We start from the raw sequence: 11806 nt of genomic DNA on the forward strand, positions 1-11806 counted from the left end.
CGCGTGTGCATCCGTGCCCCTCTCCCCAGCCACCCACCTCGTGCGCTCGCCCGTCTCCTGCATGCCCACGGCCACCCCCCTCCCGCGCGTGCCTGTGCCCCTCTCCCCAGCTGCCCCCTTCACGCATGTGCCCGTGCCCGCCTCCCCGGCCGCCCGCCTCGTGCGCGCGCCCACGGCCGCCCCCCTCCCACGCGTGCCTGTGCCCCTCTCCCCAGCTGCCCCCTTCGCACCCGCCCCCCTCTCCCCGGCCGCCCTCCTCACGTGCGCCCCACTCCCCGGCCACCCCCCTCGCGCCAGCTTGCGCAGATTGCTCTGTGCTCTCGCTATTGTTTCCTCTTGTATGCCAAAGATCAGTTTGGTCTTTAGTGCCCGAATGGGCTCGATGGGCTGAATGGCTGACCCCAACCATGTGACCAGCTCCACCCCGTTCACTGCTATCTTCCCTTCCCTCTCTGGTTCTATCCATTCTGATCGCGTGGCCGTCTGAAATCTCTGTGGATGATGGTAGCGCGAGGCTGGCACCGTCTGGGAGTGTAGGTTGTAGGCAGCTGATGGGTTTGGAGAGGGAGCTGTCAGTGAGACTAGTGCGGATGTGAGCGCCTACCTCCAGCAGAGGGCGTGCATTTAATGCTGCAGCAATTCCAAATCCTCCTGTTCAAGCTGTGCGCTATTTTACCAACTTGCCGGTTGGGGGCAGCAACGCTCCAGCTTCCAGTCTCCACGTGCTCTCTGTGTATTGCTTTCTGTCACGCTCTCTCTCTGTCTGTCGCCTCCTCTCTCTCTCTCTCTCTCTGTCTGTCACCTCCTCTCTCTCTCTCTCTCTCTCTGTCTGTCGCCTCCTCTCTCTCTCTGTCTCTGTCTGTCGCCTCCTCTCTCTCTCTCTGTCTGTCGCTCTCTCTCCCTCTCTCTCTCTCTCTGTCTGTCGCCCCCTCTCTCCCTCTCTCTCTCTCTGTCTGTCGCCCCCTCTCTCTCTCTCTCTCTCTCTGTCTGTCGCCCCCTCTCTCTCTCTGTCTCTCTCTCTGTCTGTCACCCCCTCTCTCTCTCTCTCTGTCTGTCGCCCCCTCTCTCTCTCTCTCTCTGTCTGTCGCCCCCTCTCTCTCTCTCTCTCTCTCTCTCTCTGTCTGTCGCCCCCCCTCTCTCTCTCTGTCTGTCGCCCCCCCTCTCTCTCTCTGTCTGTCACCCCCTCTCTCTCTCTGTCTGTCGCCCCCTCTCTCTCTCTCTCTCTCTCTCTCTCTGTCGCCCCCTCTCTCTCTCTGTCTGTCGCTCTCTCTCCCTCTCTCTCTCTCTGTCTGTCGCCCCTTCTCTCTCTCTCTGTCTGTCGCTCTCTCTCCCTCTCTCTCTCTGTCTGTCGCTCGCTCTCCCTCTCTCTCTCTCTCTGTCGCTCTCTCTCCCCCTCTCTCTCTCTCTCTGTCTGTCGCTCTCTCTCCCCCTCTCTCTCTCTCTCTGTCTGTCGCTCTCTCTCCCTCTCTCTCTCTGTCTGTCGCTCGCTCTCCCCCTCTCTCTCTCTCTGTCGCTCTCTCTCCCCCTCTCTCTCTCTCTCTCTCTGTCGCTCTCTCTCCCCCTCTCTCTCTCTCCCTGTCTGTCGCTCTCTCTCCCCCTCTCTCTCTCTGTCTGTCGCTCGCTCTCCCCCCCTCTCTCTCTCTCTGTCTGTCGCCCCCTCTCTCTCTCTCTCTCTGTCGCCCCCTCTCTCTCTCTCTCTCTCTCTCTCTGTGTCTGTCGCCCTCTCTCTCTCTCTCTGTGTCTGTCGCCCTCTCTCTCTCTCTCTGTGTCTGTCGCCCTCTCTCTCTCTCTCTGTGTCTGTCGCCCTCTCTCTCTCTCTCTGTGTCTGTCGCCCTCTCTCTCTCTCTCTGTGTCTGTCGCCCTCTCTCTCTCTCTCTGTGTCTGTCGCCCTCTCTCTCTCTCTCTGTGTCTGTCGCCCTCTCTCTCTCTCTCTGTGTCTGTCGCCCTCTCTCTCTCTCTCTGTGTCTGTCGCCCTCTCTCTCTCTCTCTCTCTCTCTCTCTGTCTGTCACCCCGTCTCTCTCTCTCTGTCTGTCGCCCCCTCTGCCTGCCGTGAGGGTCTGGATGGCAGGGAGCTATCGACTGTGATTTCCCTATGAAATTTAGCATTGGCTGACTACACCTGGGCTGATGCTTGCTTGTATGTGCACTGTGCATGCTGACGTCTAAACACAGACCTCTCCATGACAGCTGTGCCCAGCTTGTGATGTGTGTGTGTGTAAGGGGCGAGCAGCACAGTTGGAGTGACCCTCTTCGCCTTGCTCAGGCTTTCATGATGGCAGCTCAGGGAATCCAGTCTGGCATGAATCTGAATGCCAATTCCTCCAGTGGTCCTCCAATTCTACCCCACCCAACCTTTGTTTCAGTCCAGTCTCCTGGTGTACATGGAAAGGATGTTGCCCTGCAGCCTCAGAGAGCAGGTATAAGGACACACCCCTCTCTGGACCCTCACAGCCCACTCACATTGCTTTCAAACCCAATGTCCCTATCGCTAAGGCTCAATTTGGAACATCCAACAGGGAAGGGTACGCAGAATGGGCAATCCCTTCACGTTCTGACTCTGAGGCACCCCCGCCATCCAGCCCAAGCTTTTTTACAGTTCTGGAAAAGCCAGTATAAAATTAGTATTGTTAATCCAATCTGATTTGCTCCTTCTGTGTAATCTTAAACTCCAATTATTTTTCTTAGCCTGAACCAACAGTCGGTCAATGCGATGCTTCCCCGTCAGGCTGCGAGATTCAGGAGCGTGCTGCACCATTGCAGAGGCAGGCGGCCAAAGGCGTTTGGTGTACAGCCAGAGGCAGACACTTAGCCCGCAGGGTTACTATTTGGAACGATGTTGATACATACGTGTATATATATTTCGATATACAAAGCATTGAGGTGAAGAGTAACAGGAGACAGGCTGAGTCACAACGCAGCGGTTTCGACCAACGGAACAAGTGTTCCCTGTCTAGCAGGAGTCTCTGGAAAGCACCGTCCAGGGCCATATCCATCACATCTCACAGTGCATTGACACTGAGCAGCGCAGTGAATCAATCATTTGGCGGGAGGCGAAGGAGGCTGCACTGTATCTCTCCCTCCTCCCCGTCAGGTCCCACTGACACCCCCGCCGATGAGGAAACAGGCTCAGGAGTGAAGGGGAGGGTGTTGTCATTGCTGACCCCTTCCCCTCTCTGCCCACACTCAGCACACCCCATCCTCCCGCCAACCCAGTTACCCTCAGTGGCCAAATCTCTGGCATGGGCAAACGGCGGGACGCACTCACGCGCCAACACACACGCACCCCATGACTCACATACTCTCTGTGTGCTGGGATCCTTCAGTATGACCTCCTCTCCCAATCACTCCAGATTTGAGCTCACGTGATCCGCAGTTTGTGTTCTCGACAGGTCGCCTGGAAACTAGGGAGAGGTGGGGAGGGCAGAGCTGCCTGTTCTTTGTTCATCAAATAGTCTGGTCCCTCTGAGGGCCTAGCTGGATTACTGCCTGCACCCTCTCCACTGCAGCAGACTGGCTGCTTTTTCCTTTCTCCCCCAAAGAAGCTCAAGTTCAAACCTTCATTCTCCCACCCACCTCTACACCAAAGAAACCCTTTCTTTCTCTCTGTCTCTCTCTCTCTATCTCTCCTCCTCCCTCCCTCCCTCGTCCATGCTGAGGCTTTGGAGAACGACGATACTTCCAATAACTATCATTGTGTGTGTGCATGGTATGCGTGTGTGCACGCAGTTTGTGCATGGTATGCGTGTGTGCACGCAGTTTGTGCATGGTATGCGTGTGTGCACGCAGTTTGTGCATGGTATGCGTGTGTGCACGCAGTTTGTGCATGGTATGCGTGTGTGCACGCAGTTTGTGCATGGTATGCGTGTGTGCACGCAGTTTGTGCATGGTATGCGTGTGTGCACGCAGTTTGTGCATGGTATGCGTGTGTGCACGCAGTTTGTGCATGGTATGCGTGTGTGCACGCAGTTTGTGCATGGTATGCGTGTGTGCACGCAGTTTGTGCATGGTATGCGTGTGTGCACGCAGTGTGCGCCTGGTACGCATGTGTGCTAGCAGTGTATGCATGGTACGCATGTGTGCTCACAGTACAGCAGTTTGCGCATCATATGCATGAGTGCATGGTGCAGCAGTGTGCATGGTATGCACGTGTGCTAGCAGTGCGCATGTGTGTATGCATGTATGTGCACAATGAGGCAGTGTGCTCATATGCATGTGCATACATGAGTGTGCTTCCGTTCCCTGAGACGCACCCCTTGAGATCCGAGGCCCTGAAAGCCAGTGTCTGGTGTGAGATGCTAAATCGAACGGACGCACGATTTCAGAGGGAAAAGAAATCCCCACAGTCACCTTCCTGGGCCAACGTACCTCCCTCAAAGCCAGCACCAAGCAAATAGACACAATTGAACTGTGAAAGAAAGGATTAAGTGAGGCCCTCGACAGATTGCTGTACTTGGAGATCTGCTGTGCACAGAAGCGTTGACGGGCTGGCTTCAGTTCAGGCGCAGGCAGGTCAAGAGGGACTCATTAGCTATGAGGGCCTTGGGGCGCGCACTTGATCTCTAGATGACCCTGTGCTGATGGGTGTGAAGAAGATGGAGCATTGGGCTGGTGTGATAGGTGCAGGTGGAGCGTTTTTCTGCGTACTGGTGGGCATGAAGTACATAGTTGGTTTGGGTCGGCGGGTGCGGAGGGGCTGCAGGTTGTCGGTCAATTTGCGCGCGTAGCCACCCCTTCCCCTGTTTCCGTGGTAAGAAACCATGTCCCCCGTTCTCTTTCAGAAGGAGGAGAAGTACAGGCGCCACAAACAGAAGCAGAAACGCAAACAGAAAACCAAGCACCCCGAGAAGGTGGAGAGTAAGCAGCTGACGAGCCTGCGGCAGTGCCTGGGGCCTGGCTGTGTCCAGGTAGCTCGACAGAACTCCAAGTACTGCTCTGATGAGTGTGGAATCAAACTAGCTGCCAAGTAAGGCTGTGTGTCACTTTCAGTATTCTCATCACCACATCGCACGACCAAGTCTCTGCCTGTCTCGCCTTCTCTGAGCCCCCACACCCACCTTCCCTCACTCACTCTCTCCCTCTCTCTCACTTACCCCCTTCTCTCTCACTCCCCCACTTTCTCGATCACCTCCCCCCTCACTTCCCCCCCTCTCTCTCATACACATCCCCACCCCTCCTGCTTAATGTTTTGCCCTCTGGTCACTCTGCAGCCGCATCTATGAGATCCTGCCCCAGCGGATCCAGCAGTGGCAGCAGAGCCCCTGCATCGCCGAGGAACATGGCAAAAAGCTCCTGGAGAAGATCCGGCGTGAGCAACAGCAGGCCCGCTGTAAACTGCAGGAGATGGAGCGCAAGTTCCACGAACTGGAGTCCATCATAGCCAAAGCCAAGCAGCAGTCGATCAAAGAGGACGAAGAGGTCAGCGGGACTTGGGAGGGAGTACGAGGGGATGGTCTCCATTTGGATTGTGGATCTGGAATAGGCCACTCGGCCCCTCGAGCCTGTTCCACCATTCACTTCTATCATGGCTGGTCTGATTGTAAATTTCAATCCGCATTCTGACCGAACCCCCGCCATAATCTTTCACCGCCTTGTTAACCTAGAATCCACCTGGCTCTGCCTCACAAAAACACTGTTTCCAATGTCTGTTGAGGAAGGAGGTTCCAAAAACTCACCACCCTTGTGAGATAATAATTCTTCTCACTGCTGCCTAACTGGGAAACCTCAGGATCCTCCTACTGGAGAGAACATCCTTTCCGTGTCAATCCTGTAACCCCTAATGATCTTGCAATCAGATCACCTCTTACTCATCTAAACAATGGGAGTGAATGGGAAGGGGTTTGGGTCCATTGGGATTGTGTACAGTGGGAGTGAATGGGAAGGGGATTGGGATTGTGTACAGTGGGAGTGAATGAGAAGGGGATTGGGATTGTGTACAGTGGGAGTGAATGGGAAGGGGATTGGGATTGTGTACAGTGGGAGTGAATGGGAAGGGGATTGGGATTGTGTACAGTGGGAGTGAATGGGAAGGGGATTGGGATTGTGTACAGTGGGAGTGAACGGGAAGGGGTTTGGGATTGGGATTGTGTACAGTGGGAGTGAATGGGAAGGAATTTGGATTGTGTACAATGGCAATGAATGGAAAGGGGTTTGGGTCCATTGGGATTGTGTACAGTGAGAATGAATGGGAAGGAGTTTGGGTCCATTGGCATTGTACAGTGGGAGTGAATGGGAAAGGGTTTGGGTCCATTGGGATTGTGTACAGTGGGAGTGAAGGGGAAGGGGTTTGGTATTGGGATTGTGTACAGTAGGAGTGAATGGGAAGGGTTTTGAATCCATTGGAATCATGGACAGTGAGAGTGAATGGGAAGGGGTTTGAGTCCATTGGGATTGTGGACAGTGGGAGTGAATGGGAAGGGGTTTGGATCCATTGGGATTGTGGACAGTGGGAGTGAATGGGAAGGGGTTTGGATCCATTGGGATTGTGGACAGTGGGAGTGAATGGGAAGGGGTTTGGATCCATTGGGATTGTGGACAGTGGGAGTGAATGGGAAGGGGTTTGGGTCCATTGGGATTGTGGACAGTGGGAGTGAATGGGAAGGGGTTTGGATCCATTGGGATTGTGGACAGTGGGAGTGAATGGGAAGGGGTTTGGATCCATTGGGATTGTGGACAGTGGGAGTGAATGGGAAGGGGTTTGGGTCCATTGGGATTGTGGACAGTGGGAGTGAATGGGAAGGGGTTTGGATCCATTGGGATTGTGGACAGTGGGAGTGAATGGGAAGGGGTTTGGATCCATTGGGATTGTGGACAGTGGGAGTGAATGGGAAGGGGTTTGGATCCATTGGGATTGTGGACAGTGGGAGTGAATGGGAAGGGGTTTGGATCCATTGGCATTGTGGACAGTGGGAGTGAATGGGAAGGGGTTTGGATCCATTGGCATTGTGGACAGTGGGAGTGAATGGGAAGGGGTTTGGAAAGTGCACAATGTTTTCCTTTCCTGTGAAACCTGTTCTCTTTGGTTCCGTAGGTGAATGAAGGTGACAGCGAAGAGGCAGACTTCCAAATTTTCTGCGTGTCATGTGGTCATCCGATCAATCCCAAAACAGCCATGAAGCATATGGAACGGTGCTACGCCAAGGTACAGGAGAGAGTCTCACCAGCAATCCGCTCTGCTCTGAATCATACCCTCAATATCACGCTTGTAAAGATCTTCTCTGCTATTGGATTCAATACTTAAGTCAATTCAATACCTTCTAATTGGTTATTGAGGATGGCAAATGGTTAGTGAATTACGTTCTGGGAAAGTGCGCTCGAGCAGACCAGACGAGTGAAGTTCCACATTATATCTGTCACATTAACGGGTTACACAGAAACAGGAGAAGGCCCGTTCATCTGCTCTCGACCCTGTTACACAGAAATAAGAGGAGGCCATTCAGCCCCTCGTCTCGAGCCTGTTACAGGGGACCAGGAGTAGCTATTCAACTCCCCTCATGCCTGTTACACTGGAACAGGAAGAGGCCCATTCAGCCCTCCTTCAGCCAGTTACACAGGAACAGAAGGAGGCCATTCAGCCCCTTCTCTCGAGCCTGTTTCCAGGGAACAGGAGGAGGCCATTCAGTCCCCTCAAGCCTGTTACTCAGGAACAGGAAAAGGCCCATTCAACCCTTCTCGAGTTGTTACACAAGAACAGGAGGAGCCCCCCATCCCCAGCCTGTCATTCAGGCGTGTCTAATCTGTATCTGAACTCTGGGGATGAGAGCTGCAGTAGATTATATCCAAGGTGAGTAATAGTGTGTGGAACAGCAATGATCTGGCTGAGAACACCAAACTGCAAGTTAACCAGGCCTGCATCCTCCGCACAGTCTCCTACACTGCTGAGATCCGCGTCTCTTACACCAGGACCAGAACTGTCTGCATTGAGGGTCTAACCAAGGTTCAACAAAGGTTCAGTATCACCTCCCTACTTTAAAATTCTGACCTGTGGCATGACCTTTAGTGATTGCTGTCTCTGTACACTGAGATCCCTTTGTCCCTCTACCCTCCCGCAACCTCAACTCGCACTGTCCAAATCATAAGTCACCTCCCTGTGCTCACATTCATTTATGCAGTTATGAGGGTTAAAGTGGAGAGGCACTGGGATTGAGGTGCGAACAGACGGTGTTTCATTGATGCAGATTCCATTCTCACTCCCCATCTCTCTCTTATTTTCAGTACGAGAGTCAAACGTCATTTGGTTCCATGTACCCAACTCGCATAGAGGGGTGAGTACGAGTGTGCAGGCCCTCCCTTAGGAGGAGGGGGGGGGGGGCGGGGGCGGCAAGAGGTAACAGGCTGCCCCTTTGGTGGGATGAGGGGGCAACAAGAGGGCGAAGACTTCAGGGTGGGGGGCAAAAGGGAACACCCTTCGAGCAGGGTGGAGGGAGGGGCAGCAAGAGGGCACAGGCTGTCTCTTGGAGCAGAGATTGAGCAGCTGCCGTGGTAAGCATGCATGAATGTGTGTGCTGTGGTGTGCGTGTCGTGTGTGTTTTGTGTTGAGTCTGGAATGTATGTAATGTGTCTGATGCCAGCTGCTTGTTGTCTGGTGTCTATCGCAGGCGCAATCTCTGACTCCCTCTCTCCGACCCTTGCAGGGCCACACGGTTATTCTGTGATGTTTACAATACCCAGAGCAAAACCTACTGCAAGAGGCTGCAGGTGCTGTGTCCAGAACATTCTCGAGATCCCAAGGTAACATCTCTGGCTGGGATTTTCATCTCTACTTGTAAAGGGGGGAACAGAGAGTTCAGTCAAAACAGCAAGGCTGTTACTCTGTTTATTGTGTATCTAACCCTGTGCTGTACCTGTCCTGGGAGTGTTTGATGGGGACAGTGTAGAGGGAGCTTTACTCTGTATCTAACCCCGTGCTGTACCTGTCCTGGGAGTGTTTGATGGGGACAGTGTAGAGGGAGCTTTACTCTGTATTTAAGCCTGTGCTGTGCTTTCTTGTTGATCCCAGGTCTCGGCAGACGAGGTATGTGGTTGTCCAATAGTGAAGGATGTCTTTGAGCTGACGGGTGATTTCTGTCGAGTGGCCAAACGGAAGTGTAATAAACATTACTGCTGGGAGAAACTGCGGAGGGCAGAGGTTGATCTGGAGAGGGTGCGAGTGGTAAGTAGCCCAGATCCTGAGGTCAGGAGGGGAGCAGCCCCTCCCCCAAAGCATACATGACAACCCTCTTCCCATCTCCCACGTGCCCTATATTGCTGACTGTAGCTGTACTGATGTTAATCCAACTCTGTCACTCAATAACCCCTTTCCACCCAGCACCCTGTGTTACTGACTGTATCTCTACTGATGTTAATCCAGCTCCCTCACACTGTCACTCAGTAACCCCTTTCCACCCAGCACCCTGTGTTACTGACTGTCTCCCTACTGATGTTAATCCAGCTCCCCGACACTGTCAGTCAGTAACCCCTCTCCCTGAGCACCCTGTGTTACTGACTGTATCAGTATCTTTGCTGATATTTAACCTTTTGCTGTGTGATAGTGGTACAAACTGGATGAGCTGTTTGAGCAAGAGAGGAACGTGAGAATGGCCATGGCAAATCGTGCTGGACTCCTAGCACTGATGTTACACCAAACCATCCAACATGACCCTGTGACCACTGACCTGCGATCAAACAAGGAGCGATGAAGGTTAGTGAGTTGACACTGCCGGGGGCGTGAGAGCGTGCGTACACGTGTTGAATTCACAGGCATTATGATTGCGCACGTGTGCATGTTTGAATGTGTGTACAAGTGAGTGCACTTGCATTGGGTGTGCTTTCACATATTTGTGTGTGTACATTTGTGTATGTGTGTGTGGTGGATGTGTATGAGTGTGTGCACGCACGCATTTTAATTTTAAGCTTATTTATTAATGTCACAAGTAGACTTATATTAACACTGCAATTAGGTTACTGTGAAATTCCCCTAGTCGCCACACTCCAGCACCTGTTCAGATACCCTAAGGGGCCATTTACCATGGCCAGTCCACTTAACCTGCACATCTTGCAGACTGTGGGACGAAACCAGAGCGCCCGGAGGAAACCCAAGCAGATATGGGGAGAACGTGCAGACTCTGTACAGACAGTCACCCAAGGCTGGAATTGAACCTGTGTCCCTAGTGCTGTGTGGCACCACTGCCACCATCATGCGCACATGTTTGGGTGTGTACAAGTACGCAGGGTGCATGAGTGTTTGCGTGTGCACAGGCTTTGAATGCATGTATGTCCATGTTTGAGTGCCTTCGCGCGCACGTGTGGATGAGTATGCAGATGTTTGTGACTGGGTGCACGTGTGCATTTGCACATGTGTCTTGAGTATATGTGCACGCGTGCATGTATTTGCATGCATGCACAAGAGTGTCTGCGGAAGAGTGGATGAGTGCACGAGTGTGTGTGCACACATGAGCGAGGACAGAGTTTGAAGCAGTGTGTGGAATGCAGGATCCTGCTGACATTCACCCCTCTCCCCCCCCCCCCCCCCCAGTTCCTGTTTCTTTGCCCAGAGCGGACATGCGCAGAGAGACTCTTGACTCCACCATCACATTGCCACTTCTGGCAGACGCTCAGCAAGTTCACCTCTTGAGCCTGAGCTTAACTCACCAGCAAACCCTACCTGCAAGTTCTCTTTACAAGACAGGAGTCAGGCTGTTCAGCCCCACTTGAGCCTGCTTCCCCCCTCCCTCCCCCCCATTCCATAAGATCGTGGCTGATCTGATTGCAGCCTCAAATCCACTTTCCTGTCTGTCCACCCCCTCACCACCCACACACATCCCTTCATCCCCAGAATCAGCCCAGTGAACCTACTCTCCACTGCTTCTGATACAATTGTATCTTTATTTTTCTCCCAATTAAAGGGACTGTAACTGCACGGTGCTCCAGGTGCCCTGTGCGACAGCAGTCCAACGTGCCTGCATTTATATATTCCATTGCCCTTGCAATAATGATGCTGCCACCCCAGTGGTCAATCAGCCTGACATGGGTTGCAGCCAGTGGCAGTACAAAGGACTCCCTCCCATGCCACCACTGCTCTCTCAGCAGACAAGTGGCGTCATTTCCTTCAGATGCCAGACCTACATTCAAAGTTGTGCAAGAGTTTTTGTTATATTTTAAATGCATTCTATTTGGGACTGACGGCCATTTGTTCATTTTTCAGAAAATTGGTGTAATTTGTCCAAAATGTAAGGATGCCAGGCGGGGGTCCTTCTTTTACAAGCACATGCCAGACTTGAAAAGGCAGCTTGTCATCTCTTGACCAAAAGGAGGGGAGTAGTCCGAGCCTGGTGATTGTTGCAGAGAATCCCCTTGCCTTTTTTTTAAAAGAAACATGTACAGAACGCGTGTGTAAATTCTGATTTTTACAACTTTCTCTTGTGTCACCTACCAGATTCACCCATCAGAGTAATAAAGTGTCCAACTGTTTCCTATTGCTGACTTGTTGCACGTTCTGTCTCTGAGAATCACAGAAATGAGGGACCAATTTAGCAATAGCCAACGACAAACACCCCACCCGCACCCCTTCCTGACTTCCTGCCACTGTTGAAAGAGTGAACGCTGGAATATGCACTGATTAGGACCATCGACCCCACATCCCCACCTTGTCAATCAGAAATCTGTCTAACTTTAATATATTCAATGAATCGCAGCCCCCACTGGTAATGGGCCAGGATGGGAGGGGGGAGAATTTCACAGACTCATCATCCTCTGAGAGAAAACTTCCTCCTCATCTCCGTCTTCAATGTGTTACAATGCGGAGGTTGACACCCTTTTGGGAAGTAACAC

The 11806-nt window shown here is 52.7% G+C and overlaps 1 protein-coding gene across 4 annotated transcripts in view; it reads left to right on the forward strand.

The window, feature by feature from the left end:
* LOC145338687 (CXXC-type zinc finger protein 1-like) overlaps window positions 1–11453 on the forward strand; it is a 34137-nt gene extending 22684 nt beyond the window's left edge. For all 4 annotated transcript variants that reach the window (XM_080183081.1, XM_080183080.1, XM_080183084.1 and 1 more), the window contains 8 exons: window positions 4780–4964; window positions 5209–5416; window positions 7029–7139; window positions 8213–8262; window positions 8632–8728; window positions 8997–9149; window positions 9529–9677; window positions 11181–11453. In XM_080183081.1, the coding sequence (XP_080039207.1) occupies window positions 4780–4964; window positions 5209–5416; window positions 7029–7139; window positions 8213–8262; window positions 8632–8728; window positions 8997–9149; window positions 9529–9675 (951 nt within the window). In that variant the 3' untranslated portion in view covers window positions 9676–9677; window positions 11181–11453. The remainder of the gene's footprint in view (window positions 1–4779; window positions 4965–5208; window positions 5417–7028; window positions 7140–8212; window positions 8263–8631; window positions 8729–8996; window positions 9150–9528; window positions 9678–11180) is intronic.
* Window positions 11454–11806: the final 353 nt, after the last annotated feature.

This window comes from Carcharhinus amblyrhynchos, unplaced genomic scaffold (genome assembly GCF_965287045.1).
Source record: "Carcharhinus amblyrhynchos unplaced genomic scaffold, sCarAmb.v2.hapA chromosome_140, whole genome shotgun sequence".
Lineage (NCBI taxonomy): Eukaryota > Metazoa > Chordata > Chondrichthyes > Carcharhiniformes > Carcharhinidae > Carcharhinus > Carcharhinus amblyrhynchos.